Genomic DNA, 13,957 nt, shown 5'->3' with positions numbered 1-13,957 from the left:
TCAACATATAAACACGAGTCGTAGATTAATACCAATCCAGGTCGTCGGCCCAGTTTCCTGTTTGGGATTCGAGCTTGAGCTTGTCAAGAGACTTTTCAAACTCCAAAGCGTTCTGTTTCTGTATAAACGACGGGTCAAGAGGAGGTTCCTTCTTGGCTCTGTCGGAGCGTGGTCTATCCTTGTGCTTTGGCAGAGGCTGGTGTTTGTGGCTGGGTTTAGGGTCAGCGTGCTTGCTCTGCACAGGCTCTGCGTATTTGCTTTGCAATGGAGCAGCCTTCCATTTCGAGTCGATCCGGGACATCAGCGGGTTGTTTGAGTTTGAAGAGGCAGGACCTTTGGGAAGCTCTTTGGGAAGCTCTCTATGCTTCTTTTTTGGCGACTCTCTAGCCTTTGGTCTAGTCGACTCAACCAGCTCGGCAGTGCTAGAAGACTTGCGTCTATCTCTCCGTTTATCTGTGTCTTTAGTGTCCTTTTTCGCTGCTGGCCCAACAGGAAACAATCTGTGGGCGTCTTTTGATAACTTATCGCTTTTAACGGGAACATGGTCCTCCCAATCCGAGTCGCTCACCTCTTCAACGTCCTGGTCTGAAAACTGCGTATTTTCGCTCTCACGGCTGTTTGTTTCCCTGGAGACAGGTTTCTGCGCAAATCGATGCTTGGGAATCTTCTTATCCTGCTTGACCGCAGCCACAACCGCATCGCTGTCGTCTGCCCAGCGAGAGGCCAAAGGAGCTTTGGTCGTCATTAAGAAGCAGGTTCTATTTCAAGTTGCAAAAATTATTATTTCTTCGCTTAGATAAGCACAGGCTTCAAATCTAATCCGGGGAATTAATCTTGCACATAATGTTTAGAAGGTTTTTCCACAAGTCTGTTAGAAGAGCGGTCAATCCGCTTGTTGAGGAGGTTGAAAGGGCCGTGAAGGCCAAATATTCACCCCCAAAGACAACTATGGGTTTGACGGTGGCCAAAGTTGCGATCCCAGCACTGATCTTGGTCACGGGCTATGTCTCCTTCAACACGTACCAATCAAAGCCGGCATTTTTCCCACTGATCTACTCCAACAAGGTGCCTTTCTACAGATCGGAGGACCACAAGATCATTGACACAGACAAATTGAAACAACACAGCAAAGAGGCCCTGCTTTCGAAGCTTTCCATGAATCGTACCATCAGGGAAACATTGGGATTACCGTTGCAGCTGGGCGATTTCGACAAGTTCGATGTGAGCATTGAGTATGCAAACAAAGTGTTTGAAGGTGTGGAGCTCGACTTCACCAAAAGATGGTTCCCGCCAGAGATCAGATGGACCCACAAACAGGTGATTCCCAAGTTTAAGGATAACCTCAACGGACTTCTGGAGCCGCTGACGCCAGACGGTGCGCTGGGACTCGATTCTGTCGAGAACCACTACGGTGGCAACGTGCGAGATTACAATATTATTGTTTCTGGCGTGGTCGAGGCACGGTGTCCGTTGGACGGCGTTTCCGATGAGGTCGACTCGGGACTCGCCCAGATCGCGTTCCGCGGGATCATTGAGTTTGACCACATAAAAACCATCAAAACCGACAAGATCGTGCTTTCTTACCGGTCGAACGGCCGCCCTGTTGAGCGTTCTGTCGACACCTGATAAGTTCCGGGCTGTGCCAGGATATGAAAAACTTCAAATGTCACCAAAGGTGTATGTGAAGGACGGTCTTCGGTTTGTGACGCCGTACATGCGGCGGGTGACAGCGGTTACTCGGCCGCGGTGGGTTGGGAAGACGTTTCTGGAGGTGATGATGACAGATTTCCGAGGACGGGACATCAATAGACTGAAACAAATGGTCCAGTCTGGAGACATGTACATTTGGAGACGGGTGAAAAATCGCACGGTGCAGGTGCGAGGGCCACCCATGGAGTTCGAGAAACTGCGTGATGGTGACAGAGTAAGTAATAGCATGCACCAGCACGAAAAACCCGTGCGAGCAGCTCCGATCAACACCATTTTCGAGGACGACCGGGTTTTGGTGGTTGACAAGCCGGCTGGTATTCCTGTTCATCCGAACCCAGGGCACGTGAAAAACACCATAGTGGAGATGGTGCGGTCTCAGAAAGGTCTGAGCTCGCTGCATCTGATGTACCGTCTGGACAAGGCTGTTTCTGGAGTGTTGATAATGGCCAAGACGAGAGCCAGCTACAAACAGCTACTCAGACAGATCGAGTCGAAAAAAGGCGTTTTGAAAAAGTACGTTGCGCGTGTTCGAGGCAAGTTCCCAGACGAGTGCGAGTGCAACGACGATGTGGTTGAGATTGACCCGCAGAAACATTACAGGCTGGGTGGAGTTTCGCATGCCAAAACCGCGCATACTAAATTTTCTCGGCTGTCGTACAGTCCCGAGCTGGACGAGAGTCTTGTGATCTGTGAGCTGGATACCGGCCGCAGACACCAGATCCGCGTCCATCTGCGCAATCTGGGGCATCCGATCGTGAACGACCCGTTGTATGGAGAGTCGCAGATACTTGGGGAGGCCATTAAGTCGCGTCCTGATTCTGCGTGGTTTGCCAAAATCAGAGAGAGAGCAGAACGCGAGCTAAAGGACCTGACGTCGCCGGGCGAATGTGCAGTTTGTGGGTTCCCAAACCACGTCGATCCACGCCCCGAAGACCTGGTCATTTATTTGCACGCCCAGGAGTATTCTGTCGAGGGAAGTTGGAAGTATACCGCCGAGCTACCAGACTGGGCCAAATTTTAGCTTATGTATATAAAAAAAAACGATGCGTCGCGCAATTGAAAAATATTCAAATAAATCCTTGATGGCGTCTTTTGGTGATCCGCTTGATTCTATCACAGATCCCAGCGATTGGGCACAAACGGAGTACCCAAACTTCTCCAAGCTCGACTCGTTGCTACGATGCCATATTTGTAAGGATTTTCTGAAAGCTCCGGTGCTGACGTCCTGTGATCACATCTTTTGCTCTGTTTGTATCAGACGCAGTTTGGATCTAAAGAACAAATGTCCCTTGTGTTCGGAGGAGACATTTGAGAGCAATCTGCGCAAAGTACTGTTGCTGGACGAGATTTCGACCTGGTTCTTGCGCAATAGACCAGACTTGCTCGATAAACACAAGCCAAACAGCCAGCCCGCGCCCGTGGTGGCCCCTACGGCCCCTGTGGAGCCAGAGAAGCCCAAAGAACCGATTAGATACGAGTCCCGCAAAAAGAGAACCGCAGACGAGGCGCTAGTCGAGTGTCCTGTGTGTTCGACGTTCATGTCCGCCGACGAGCTCCAGACGTCTCATATAGATACCTGTCTGTCCAAGAAGGCCAAACCGGCTCCAACACGCCCCACCATATCGAACTTTTTCAAGAAGGAAAGAACCCCACAGACACAGCCCGACTTCGTCAAGAAGAAGTCCAAGATCTCCAACTTGGACCCAACCATCTCCACGAGCAAGCTCAAGGAGAAGCTCAATCACTGGAACCTGCCAACTACAGGAACACGACACCAGATGAACACGCGAATGAAGGAGTTCATCAACATGTACAACGCTAACCTTGACTCTGTGAATCCGGTGGACGACCGTGTTCTGACCAACCGGCTACTCAAATGGGAAGGAACGTACTCTTTGGAAGCAACGTCCAAAGACGACGACCAAGAGGGGTCACAATGGCGCAAAAAGTACAAGTCAGAGTACGAAGACCTTATCAAGCAGGCCAAGGCCAACATGAAGCGAATAACCACAAATAAAGATACCGAATAAATATTATAATATAGAGTCATTCTATTATATCTTTAGACTCGACCAGTTTCAATGAAGGGATGTACGGCAGATCTCCGATCGTTCTATCTGTTGTGCTGAGTTCGAGAGTACGACTGAGCACTTTCTGCACCACTTGGACGGTATTTTTAAGCGATTTCTCCAGGTCTCCTGTTTTATGGAAAGAGTCTGTTAAAAGACCGAGAAACAGGTCTCCCGAGCCGGAAAAAACAGCCGGAACCTGGTCCACTTTCACGGAAAACGTGTGCTCTTTATCCAGACAGCCCACGCAGTACATCTCGTCGTTCAGCTTGACGGACGTGATCACCACGTACTTGACATTGTACAGTTTGTAGAACTTGGCAATGGTGGCATCCAACGAGTTTTGGTCCGAGATCTTGGAGTCTGTTAGAGTTTCGATCTCAAACTGATTTGGCGTGGTCAATGTGACCAAGTTCAAAGGGTCCTGCAGAATCTGCTTGTAAACAGGAATCAGGGCCTTGTCAACGTAAAGCTGGTCGTTGTCTCCGAGAATCGGGTCTAGAACAACCAGTGGCTTGTACTTGAGATTGCGCAGTATTTCGTAGATACTTTGCAAATTCGCAACGCTGGCAACGTACCCGACGATGACAGCGTCGTATTTCAGCCCAATCTCGACCAATCCCTGGTAAACTTGCGAGATGGTTGAAGAGTCGGTCTTGGAGCCCTTGAACGTTTTGAAACCCGGATGGTTCGAAAGATTCGTGGTGTTGATACAATCAACGTTCCAGCCACGAAGATTCAACGGAAATTGAATGGCTCGATTGCCAACGGTCCCATGAACAACATGCGACGAAAAGGATAGAATGTTCATCAAGATTAAATAAATATGCAAGCTCACCAATTTATTTTAGTTTATTTACACAGCCAGATAGATCTATTAATTATAATTTGACTCCCAAAGACAAACCTTTCTCCTTTCTTGCGTGGGAAAGAGCAGCAATGATGGCGGCTCCAACTCCAGAACCGTCCTCGGCGTGCTTGATCTGAATAGGGTGGTCTTTCATGTCGATACCCTCCCATCCAAACACATCACTCAAACCTTGGGCAGCTCTCTCTGGGAAGTATGGATACTTGAGGAAGACAGATCCGTCGGCAGCAATGTGGGCAACCTTGTGGTCCATCTTCTTGCAGACAGCAGAAATACCACAGATCGACAATCTGGCGGCTCTGGTACCGATGAACTGCGAAAGCTTTCTAGCAAACAGTCTCTCCTCGAAAGTGGTGTCGATAAACAGCTTGGACGAGAACTCGTTGGAGGTCACGCTCAAGTCGGCGGTGTCATCGGCCTCGATGATCGACAGGAAAGAGGTGTCGAGGAAGTATGGAGTTTGCAAGTTCTTGATCTGCTCGCAGCTCTTAGTGTAGCTCTTGAAGATAAGTCCTTTCTCGTAGGTCTCCAACATGATGAGTCTGATGAGCTCTCCCAAGTAGTAACCGGAGGTCATCTTCTCGAAAGCTTGCTGGCCTGGTCTTGGAGACTCGTTATCGATTTGGATGTCGAATTTGGTTCTTGGAAGAACTTTGTGGGCGTTGTCGAAAGATCCATACTCACAGTTGATCAACATTGGCGAGTCTGGAGCGATGTCGGCTTCCAATTTGCCTTGGAGTTTTGGAATGTTCTTGATGCGGTCGTAGTACGCACCGTTGACACCTGTTCCAAAGATGCAGCCCATCTCGGTGAGTTCGTCGGTGTATCTAGATGCAACCAAAGTTCCACTGGTGTCGTTGATCAAGGCGTCAATTTTAATTGGAAGGCCTTTTTTCTCCACCTGCTCCATCAACAGAGGCACAACGTCGTGGCCCTCGACATTTGGAATGTCGAAACCTTTGGTCCATCTCTGCAGAACACCCTCGGTGATACTGTTCTGGGAAGCTGGGTACGAGAAGGTGAATCCCAACGGGAACAGTTTGCCGGTTGGAATGCCTTCAGGATGCTGTTGCTTGAGGAAGTCCTCGAGACATTCGGCGATGAAACCAAACAACTCTTCTCTGTGTTGTGTGGTTCTCATCTTTGTTGGGATGTGATATTTCGATTGTTCGGTGGTGAACTTGTGGTTTCCAAGGAGATGGACAAGAACGACACGCAAGTTAGTTCCGCCCAAGTCGATGGCCAAATAGTCACCGGTTTCGGACCCATCTGGGTAGTCCAGAACCCAAGCAGCGTTCATAGGAATACCAGTTGGATCAGTACCGTCGGCATTACCTCTGTCGAGCTCGGAAATGAAGTACTCGATGATTTTGTTCAAGGTCTCGGTAGGCACCCAGAACTGATTCTTGTAGACTTCGATCTCCTTGGCCAAGTCGGCAGGAAGCGCTTTTGAATCGACACTCATAATATTTAAAATGGATAAAAGAGGAGTATATTTGTTTTCTACTGGAAACGCACTTTTTTTTATATCCTGACTCCCGGATTATCTTGGTTTATCGGAAAAAGTTTTTGAACAGCACACCACTAGGCTGAACTTTTTCTCCAGCAAACTCCACGCGACTCCGCTCCGTTCCACTATGGACACGTAGCGGGGTATTCAGTGGGGGGTTGCAGACATTATCATGCAACAATAAAAAAGTCTCCCGATTGCTGGCTGGTATAGAGAATCTACTCTTTTGGTAACAGGACAATAAAATTTCATACAATCCTCAAGCCTTTTTTAGGGAACCGTGCCGCATGATTTTCCGGACCTCATGCACTGGTTAACGACTGTCCGGAAAAAATAACGTCATTGCGCTCCAGCTTCATTCTTTCTTTATGTACCCTCCGTCCACACACAGCTTGTAAAAGTGTGACTCTGGCTGTTCCATCAAAGCCCGCGGACTAGCAAACTCCCTGATCTCTCCATTTTCCAAAACAAGCACCCGGTCATTGTCCATGATCGTGTCCAAGCGGTGCGCAATGGTGAGAATCGTGAGATCTTTGAATTCAGTCCGGATAGTCTGCTGGATGATCCGGTCGGTTTCTGCGTCAACGCTCGAAGTGGCCTCGTCCAAAACTAAGATCTTCACCCGGTGGCCACCCCCATTCGGCAGTTTCTGAGATCGCAGCAGCACACGACCAAGACACATCAGCTGCCGCTGCCCCACGCTCAAATTCATCCCGCTCTCGCTCACCAAACTGTCCAGTCCGTTTTCTTTCTCTTGGTCTTTCCCCATACGGGTCACGTGATCAGAAAGTCCGGCCAGCTCGAGACATTTCCAAATCTCCTCATCGGTATGTTCGCCCAGCGGATCCAGATTGTAGCGCACGGTTCCGTTGATGCATTGCGCGTCCTGAGGGATGATCGCCAGGTTGCTCCGCACGTCGTGCAAACTCAGCGTGCTCGTGTTGATGCCGTCCACCTCTATATGTCCTTCGATAGGTTCGATAATGCGGAACAGCGACAGCATCAATGACGACTTACCTGAGCCTGTACGGCCCACAATGCCGATCTTTTCGCTCGGTTGGATGCTCAGGTTGATGTTCCGGAGAATAGGGTCGAGGTTTGCTCTGTAGCGAGTAGCGTAGTTCTTGTACTCAATAGCACCTGCCCGGGGCCAATCTGCTGGTGGCGGCAACGGGTCCTTGAGTTTCTCTTCTGGTTCCAGTCGGCAGTATTCGAATACGCGCTCACAGCAAACGACATCAGACTCGATTTCCACCGATCTCTTGATGATGAAACTTAACGAGCTTGTCACTCTGAGTGCGTAGCTCATCACCAGACCCAGCAATCCTGCGCTCATTGGATGGCTACTGTGCAAAGACATTAAAGCCAGACCGGAAGCTGAGAAGATCACCACAGATCCAATAAACTGGAGTCTGGCAGCAAGCCATCTGTTGACAGATTTCAAACAGTAAGCAGAGAGCTGGTTTTCGTCGATATTGGCACAATGCTGGTGCAAAAACTTGGCCTCTTGGTCGTACGCACGAATGGTGTCTGCTCCAGCGAGCGATTCCTGGATGTGGGCAAAAATTGGACTTTTTGTAACAGAAACAATTCTCTTGAGGTCTCTGGAGATGATGATGTAGTATTTCCGGTAGTAGAGATACACCACCGACAACGAGGCGATAATGAGTAAGAATGGAGGCATGGTGGTTCCGATAATAACCAAAGTGAACGTAGTCTTGATCACAGAGTTGAACACGGCCGCAAACACACGGGGAAGAGCAGAGTCGATCTTGGCCATATCCTGGCTAAATCTGTTGATGACTCGTCCAAGCGGGGTGGTTTCGAAGAAGGACATCGGAGATGCCAAAACAGCACTGGCCATATCGTTATGTAGTTTTTTGGAGGCCCGAATCGAACACCAGCTCCACATGGTCATGGCTCTGATCAAGGTAAATAGGCCGGATCCAATTCCAAACAGAGCATAAACACCAACGTACATCCCGACATTGGTGTTCTGGCCGTTCTTTCCGTTTTGTTCTCCCCAGTGTTTTAGCCAATAGTCACCAGAAACAGACAGTCCAACAGTCAGGAGAATTAGGCCACAAACGGTGAAGATTCCGACGTAGCTGCACGCACGGGCGTAGCTAGAATAAACAGATATGCTCACATGTCCTTTTTCCTTCGTTTCCTCCTTCTGTGCGGTCTTTCTGTTGATCTTGGTGACCGATTGTCTGTGGTCTAACGGTAGCAAGCTGGCTGCACCAACAGACTTGCGGGACTGGACTTTCACTAGGTCCGCAGGCTCAACTCCAGCGTACTCGAATCCTCCTTGCTCGATATCCTGCTCTATTTCAGCCAAAGATGTCGAAGAGGATCCAACCAACGGAGTGGAATCTTGCTCGTCTGAACTTTGGCCGTATTCGTTAACAAGTTCAAACAACTTGCTCTTGGCTGCTACCACCTGGTCCAGCGAACCGGACTCGGAAATCTCGTTGTTGGAAATCAAACAGACCTTCTCTGCTTGATCAAGGACCTTGATGTTGTTGGTTGCAAGAATTTTTGTTTTTGAATGTAGAATACCATTCCGTCCCAGAACGTTTTTGATCAGCTTCTGTCCAACATGGACATCGACAGCGCTCAACACGTCGTCGAGCAAATAAACGTCTGCCCGCATGTAAACTGCTCTTGCCAACGCGAGTCTTGCTTTCTGTCCTCCAGAAAGACTGATACCTTTTTCTCCGACAATGGTTTCGTCACCGTCCGGGAGGATCTCCAGGTCTGGTAGCAACTGGCACGCCTCGATGGTTTTCTCATAGAAATCGGGCTCGAATCTGTGACCAAAGAGAATGTTATCTTTAACGGATGCGTTCAAGATCCAGGGGACTTGGGAGCAATAGGCAATTGATCCGTGGACCTGAATCTTTTTTGGAAGAGTCGGATCTGTTGGAACAGAGAATAGTTCTCCAAGAACACATTGCAAGAAAGTAGATTTTCCTGAACCAACACGACCAACCACACAGGTCAAGCTTCCTTTTCCAGCGGTGAAATTGACATTTTTCAGTGCGACCTTGGATTGGTCTAAACTACGTTCCTCGTCGTAGTTGTCCTGGTATTTAAAGTCCAGCTTGGACCAGAGGAAAGTGCAATTGTCGACACGAACGGCGGTCTCTCCGGGATTGAGTCTTTTTGGAAGTCTTTCGAACAAACTATCGTCGATCTCGTCAGCGAGCAAGAAATCTGTCAGTCTCTTCAAAGAAACACCCGACTCGATCAGGGCGGTCATAAGAGCCGGAATGGCAAATATCGGGTCCGAAAGCAGATCAAATAGAGAAAGTGCTGGGAACACAATCTCTGGAGTCAGTGGCGTCTTGGAAGTGTATGCGAAAATGGCAAAGGTGGAGCATGAAACAAAAAATGGAACACAGGTCCAAGCAAAATTGACAACTGCAGACAGTATTCCGATCTTGTTCAAATTGGCAAGCTCCTTGTCGTTTCTGGCCTCAGATAGACGTTTGAGCATCGGTTGTTCCCACGCATACAGTTTGATGGACTTGACGTTCTGGAACAATTCGGCAACCAGCGAGGTCCGTGCGTCTTTGAGTGTCATTTGTTCACGGTGGAACTTTCTCAACGAACGAACCAAGTACGCATTTATTGGCATCATGATCACCATGGTGGCAATTCCTGCCCATGTGGCATTTCCAAGAAGTGCATGGAGCGAGATCAGACACAGAACCAGTCTCACTGGTGCGCTGAACAGAGTTTGTACGTACGAAGTCAGATCTTGCAGTCTGTTGACGTCCACGGCCATCAGATTGATGATGTCTCCGGTGGATCTGGTCATACGACTCTCTGGAGACAGGTTCATCGACTTCTCGTAGATCAGGTTCATCAGACCAGCCTTTGTGCCCATAGAGGCTTCCACGGTCTTGATGAAATACTGGTTGTAGAGCAACGCGGTGAACAGCGACACGGAGAACATTCCAACAGCGATAGCAAACCCAATGATGGTTGGCGGGTCGTCTTCGCGGCCAAAGAACTTGATGAGTTGTTTAAGGAGCTGCGGTTGCACGAACGACGCGAAGCTATTAGCCATGTCGTAGATCAACGACACAAACACGGGGTATCCAAACGCTTTGATCAAGGCCATCAACAGCGACGGACGGCGACTAGTGAGCTCCTTCTTCCACTGCACTGACAACTTTGGCGCCGCATACACCGTGGTTGTTATCACCGGAGCTGGTGGCAAGTCACTGTAATCCAAGCTTTGCTTGCGATATCCGGTCATAATCAGGTCGTTCATCCAGTAGAACGTGATTTCCGAGATGATGTTGTTCTGTGCTGTCTCTATGTCGTTGTCCAGACAGTAGGTGATCAAATTGGGCGAGACAGGGAACTTCCAGTATTCTGCCACGCAAATCCCGAAACTCAAGACCGAGAGGATGTTCAGAGGAACAGTGAACTGAACGAGTTTGTGCTCGCTGAAATCCTGCTGGATACTCATTGCCACAAGCAGGATCGTCTGGATTGGCCAGAAGAACATCAGAGAGCCGGGCTGAACAAGGAACCGAGAAGTCTCGACGGCATGCAGCAAAGTCACCAGAACCAGTGTAATTGAGTGTAAAACGTAGATCAACGACTCTGAGGAGATCCCTTCAGCAGGAAAAAACACAAAAACATACAACGCACAGTACAGAAGTACCAGGTTGAGCTTGCTTCTCTGATAAATGGACCATTTGTCAATCCATTTGGAAGGTAGAACGCCCCCGAAAAACAGCTGTTGTGAGATCAATACGGCAAAAGTCGCACTGAAAATAAGCCATACCGACCCCACAAAGCAGCCTCGCAGCGCATTAGACGTCGGCGATATCAGCGGGGTCCGAAAACACAGCTCTACTCCCGGTTCAACCATATAGTAGAATATTTTCGTAACTTGAAATCTTTGCACCATATAAACTGTATAAAATGTCTCTCGATAGTTCTTAAATAAGTAGCACCACCATGAAGAATGCAACAAGTGTTGATAATCTGGAGTGCAAGTGGCTGGCATCGCTCTCACACTCGTCAGAAAGATCGCGGTACTCGTTATCGTCCTGATCAAGGAAGATGTTTCCTTCTCTATATTGGAATTCGGCAGCGGTCACCGGCATATCTTTTCCTTCTTCAGCGTCTTTCAACAGCAGTTGGATCAACTTGGATCTTCTTCTGGCTTGCGACTTGTACTCGTTAGCAAACGATGAGTTCTCAACGTTCTGTTGCTGGAACTGGATCTCCTCGTTGCACTCCTCCTCGTTCATCGCACAGTAGCTGTCGGCTTTCTCTAATTGTCTGAATTTCTCAACGTCCTCTTTACCTTTGAAGGTGTTTCTGAACAGATCGGTGGCAGCGTTGTGTTTGAGGTAATCGTCGGTAGTCTCCAAAAATCTACTCAAACGTCCCATGCTACCAACCTCCTTTTTCGACGTGGCATCGGCGGTCAACGCCTTGACCGCCTCTCTAAAGTGGTTTGGCGAACAGGTGGCAAGGAACCCTGCAAACTTCTCCTTCCCCATGGTAACATACAAGTCGATCATGTCCTTAACGTCTTCCGTGCTAGAACCCGAGGATGCGGCCTCTTCTTCTTGCTCGAGCGCCTCGGCTTCTGGAGCCTCAACAGACTCACTCACAGTCTCAATGTCTTCCTCATCAACGTACTCCTCGGTGGCAACTTCCTCTTCCTCGAACTCCTCGGCCTCCACCTCAAGTTCCTGCTCTGTTTCGCGTTTCGAGAGCACGCTTTGCGCCGGAACGAAAGCGTGCTGCCCCTCTTCGGCACCCGCAATCTGTGGAACAAGTGACTGCGCCCGGTATTGGACGGAAACTGCGTTGACTGTGGCTGTTTGAGCCATATGGGCCGCAAGGGCATAGAGAGCCCAGTATTTATTGGAGCACAAAGCGTTGATTCTGACCATCGTAAATTGGGATTAAAATTGTCTGAGTATCCTCCAACGGGCGATTCCAACGTATTTATCGGTTTGCTAACCGCTGTACCCAACCTCGTGGCCCGTTAATTCTGGCGGTTAGCTGGCCTGCTTCCAAACTTTTCCGGGCTGTGCAGCTCATGGTGTTTCTCCGAATATAGAGTAATTGGGCTGTGTATTTTAGTGCAATTAGTTATCGATAGAATGAGCAGTTCGAACGACTCGCGAACGCTGATACGAACTTCCTACGAATGTTTGCGCCGCATTTTGGAGATTGACACGCAGTCGACATTAGCACAACTAAATCTGATGGAATCGCTCAATAATTCGGCGATTTTGAAGTACAAGGAAATAGAGACGTACCTGGACGGTCTCGAGACAGACACTGCTCATATCAGCGCTCTGGACCGCGAGTTACATAGAAGCAAGCCCCAATTGGACACGTTGGAGGCTCGTGTACAGAAACTTGCAGTTCTGGTGGATCAGATCGACGAATGGTCTGCAGAACTTGAAGTCAAGAGTCGCCATTATCACAAGAGCTAGTTTCCAAACGCGAAAGTCACATGCGCGAAATATGGTTGATCGGTTTCCCAAAATTGACACTCCGTTCAAGGCAGCCGTCAATACAGCAACCAATAGGTCATCTGTGCCCCTATTCATTAGCTGCTTTCCCCAACATATCGACACAAAATCACATTCATGATTCCCAAATAAGGAATCCTTTCCCGCAAACCATGTGTAGATCCGTATTAGGTAGTTATTTTGATCGATTGCTAACTAGTTTCATATGCTCTCTCCACACTTTATCGGTCGATCGACGCGTCGCTCAACAAAAAAAAGAAAACTCTTTAGGTGGTAAGTTATTACTAGCTGATTATCATTTACCCCAGTTTCTTGAGAGTCACATAGGCTCATTAATACTCAGACTTGTTCTTTACAAAGTCTTTTAAGTTATTCAATTCTCTTCATGTCTGATGATAGTTCACATTTGCGGTCGAGGCCGTTGAAAATCGGGGAATTAATTGATAAGGAAGATGAGTCTGACGACACCAGATCCCCTGAGCTTTTGATCGCTGCCGAGGCGCTTGGAGCACTCAAGAACGGTTCTGAGCAGCCAAAGACCACAATCTTGGACAAAATGGCTTCTCATCCTCTGATCTCAAACCCCATCAACTACATGCTGGAAAAAACCATCAACACTTCCAGCAACATAGTGTTGTTGGCAGACGAGAAAACGAAACGGGCCAGGTACGAACAGAGCTCAGATGAGGTCTCTGACGAGAAAACTCAAACAGAAACAGGAACATTACACAAAAGACCGAGACTTGAAAAATCTGCATCTGGATCTCAGCTGAGCAACAGACTACCACCGCCAACTCAACCCCGATTTGCTCGAGCGAACTCCAATTTACGCCAGCAGGTGACCATCTCGTCGGCCATCTCCACACAGAAAGGTTTACAGGATCTGACTGAGCTGAGTGTTCTGAATCTCAACATTGAAAGTCGTCGGCGACTGACTATGCTGATCAACTTTCTAAAGATTGGCAATACGCAGCTGAGCGAACGTATTGAAAACCTACTTAATGCACTGAGTGCCGAACAGGAGAAGAAGAGCGCGCGTTCTGCCAGTCCTGAGGAGAATTCTGTGCCTACTCCTGCTCCGTCGCTGCCTCCATCTACCACGGCGAGCAGCACAGTTTCGTTGGCGAGCCTTATCAACGAAAAAGACCGCATGTCGAACCCAGAGTTTGACGAGTTTGTTCACCAGCTCAAGCACGATATCGTGGGCACTGTAAAGAAGATTGTGAACGTTGTTTCGAAGGTGTCTGCGAACTCGCTGCCCGAGCCGGCCAGGTCG

General features: G+C 48.7%; 13 protein-coding genes across 13 annotated transcripts; 8 read left to right on the top strand and 5 right to left on the bottom strand.

The window, feature by feature from the left end:
- Positions 1-25: 25 nt before the first annotated feature.
- On the bottom strand, positions 26-745 carry OGAPHI_005715 (uncharacterized protein; the record flags this gene model as incomplete). The annotated part of the gene is made up of 1 exon (XM_046206926.1): positions 26-745. The coding sequence occupies one exon, from the start codon at positions 743-745 to the stop codon at positions 26-28; it is 720 nt and encodes a 239-aa protein (XP_046059552.1).
- A 98-nt stretch (positions 746-843) lies between these two features.
- OGAPHI_005714 (uncharacterized protein) lies at positions 844-1,626 on the top strand (the record flags this gene model as incomplete). Its single annotated transcript, XM_046206925.1, has 1 exon — positions 844-1,626. The coding sequence occupies one exon, from the start codon at positions 844-846 to the stop codon at positions 1,624-1,626; it is 783 nt and encodes a 260-aa protein (XP_046059551.1).
- Positions 1,627-1,774: 148 nt separating this feature from the next.
- OGAPHI_005713 (uncharacterized protein) lies at positions 1,775-2,731 on the top strand (the record flags this gene model as incomplete). Its single annotated transcript, XM_046206924.1, has 1 exon — positions 1,775-2,731. The coding sequence occupies one exon, from the start codon at positions 1,775-1,777 to the stop codon at positions 2,729-2,731; it is 957 nt and encodes a 318-aa protein (XP_046059550.1).
- A 61-nt stretch (positions 2,732-2,792) lies between these two features.
- On the top strand, positions 2,793-3,740 carry OGAPHI_005712 (uncharacterized protein; the record flags this gene model as incomplete). Its single annotated transcript, XM_046206923.1, has 1 exon — positions 2,793-3,740. The coding sequence occupies one exon, from the start codon at positions 2,793-2,795 to the stop codon at positions 3,738-3,740; it is 948 nt and encodes a 315-aa protein (XP_046059549.1).
- A 16-nt stretch (positions 3,741-3,756) lies between these two features.
- On the bottom strand, positions 3,757-4,590 carry OGAPHI_005711 (uncharacterized protein; the record flags this gene model as incomplete). The annotated part of the gene is made up of 1 exon (XM_046206922.1): positions 3,757-4,590. One exon carries the CDS (start codon positions 4,588-4,590, stop codon positions 3,757-3,759), a length of 834 nt encoding a protein of 277 aa, XP_046059548.1.
- Positions 4,364-6,100, top strand: OGAPHI_005710 (uncharacterized protein; the record flags this gene model as incomplete). Its single annotated transcript, XM_046206921.1, has 2 exons — positions 4,364-4,404; positions 4,717-6,100. 2 exons carry the CDS (start codon positions 4,364-4,366, stop codon positions 6,098-6,100), a joined length of 1,425 nt encoding a protein of 474 aa, XP_046059547.1.
- Positions 4,661-6,112, bottom strand: OGAPHI_005709 (uncharacterized protein; the record flags this gene model as incomplete). The annotated part of the gene is made up of 1 exon (XM_046206920.1): positions 4,661-6,112. One exon carries the CDS (start codon positions 6,110-6,112, stop codon positions 4,661-4,663), a length of 1,452 nt encoding a protein of 483 aa, XP_046059546.1.
- Positions 6,113-6,512: 400 nt separating this feature from the next.
- On the bottom strand, positions 6,513-11,090 carry OGAPHI_005706 (uncharacterized protein; the record flags this gene model as incomplete). Its single annotated transcript, XM_046206916.1, has 1 exon — positions 6,513-11,090. The coding sequence occupies one exon, from the start codon at positions 11,088-11,090 to the stop codon at positions 6,513-6,515; it is 4,578 nt and encodes a 1,525-aa protein (XP_046059543.1).
- OGAPHI_005708 (uncharacterized protein) lies at positions 7,822-8,664 on the top strand (the record flags this gene model as incomplete). The annotated part of the gene is made up of 2 exons (XM_046206919.1): positions 7,822-8,088; positions 8,392-8,664. The coding sequence occupies 2 exons, from the start codon at positions 7,822-7,824 to the stop codon at positions 8,662-8,664; spliced, it is 540 nt and encodes a 179-aa protein (XP_046059545.1).
- On the top strand, positions 8,760-10,020 carry OGAPHI_005707 (uncharacterized protein; the record flags this gene model as incomplete). Its single annotated transcript, XM_046206917.1, has 3 exons — positions 8,760-8,813; positions 9,160-9,236; positions 9,384-10,020. 3 exons carry the CDS (start codon positions 8,760-8,762, stop codon positions 10,018-10,020), a joined length of 768 nt encoding a protein of 255 aa, XP_046059544.1.
- Positions 11,091-11,121: 31 nt separating the features above from the next.
- OGAPHI_005705 (uncharacterized protein) lies at positions 11,122-12,090 on the bottom strand (the record flags this gene model as incomplete). The annotated part of the gene is made up of 1 exon (XM_046206915.1): positions 11,122-12,090. The coding sequence occupies one exon, from the start codon at positions 12,088-12,090 to the stop codon at positions 11,122-11,124; it is 969 nt and encodes a 322-aa protein (XP_046059542.1).
- A 213-nt stretch (positions 12,091-12,303) lies between these two features.
- Positions 12,304-12,642, top strand: OGAPHI_005704 (uncharacterized protein; the record flags this gene model as incomplete). The annotated part of the gene is made up of 1 exon (XM_046206914.1): positions 12,304-12,642. One exon carries the CDS (start codon positions 12,304-12,306, stop codon positions 12,640-12,642), a length of 339 nt encoding a protein of 112 aa, XP_046059541.1.
- A 424-nt stretch (positions 12,643-13,066) lies between these two features.
- OGAPHI_005703 (uncharacterized protein) lies at positions 13,067-13,851 on the top strand (the record flags this gene model as incomplete). The annotated part of the gene is made up of 2 exons (XM_046206913.1): positions 13,067-13,761; positions 13,845-13,851. The coding sequence occupies 2 exons, from the start codon at positions 13,067-13,069 to the stop codon at positions 13,849-13,851; spliced, it is 702 nt and encodes a 233-aa protein (XP_046059540.1).
- Between the last annotated feature and the right edge of the window lie 106 nt (positions 13,852-13,957).

The sequence above is a fragment of the Ogataea philodendri genome (genome assembly GCF_020536065.1).
Source record: "Ogataea philodendri strain CBS6075 chromosome Unknown scaffold3, whole genome shotgun sequence".
In the NCBI taxonomy this organism is placed as follows: Eukaryota; Fungi; Ascomycota; class Pichiomycetes; order Pichiales; family Pichiaceae; genus Ogataea; species Ogataea philodendri.
The sequence above is the reverse complement of the archived record's forward strand: the minus strand, read 5'-3'. Positions and strand labels throughout refer to the sequence as shown.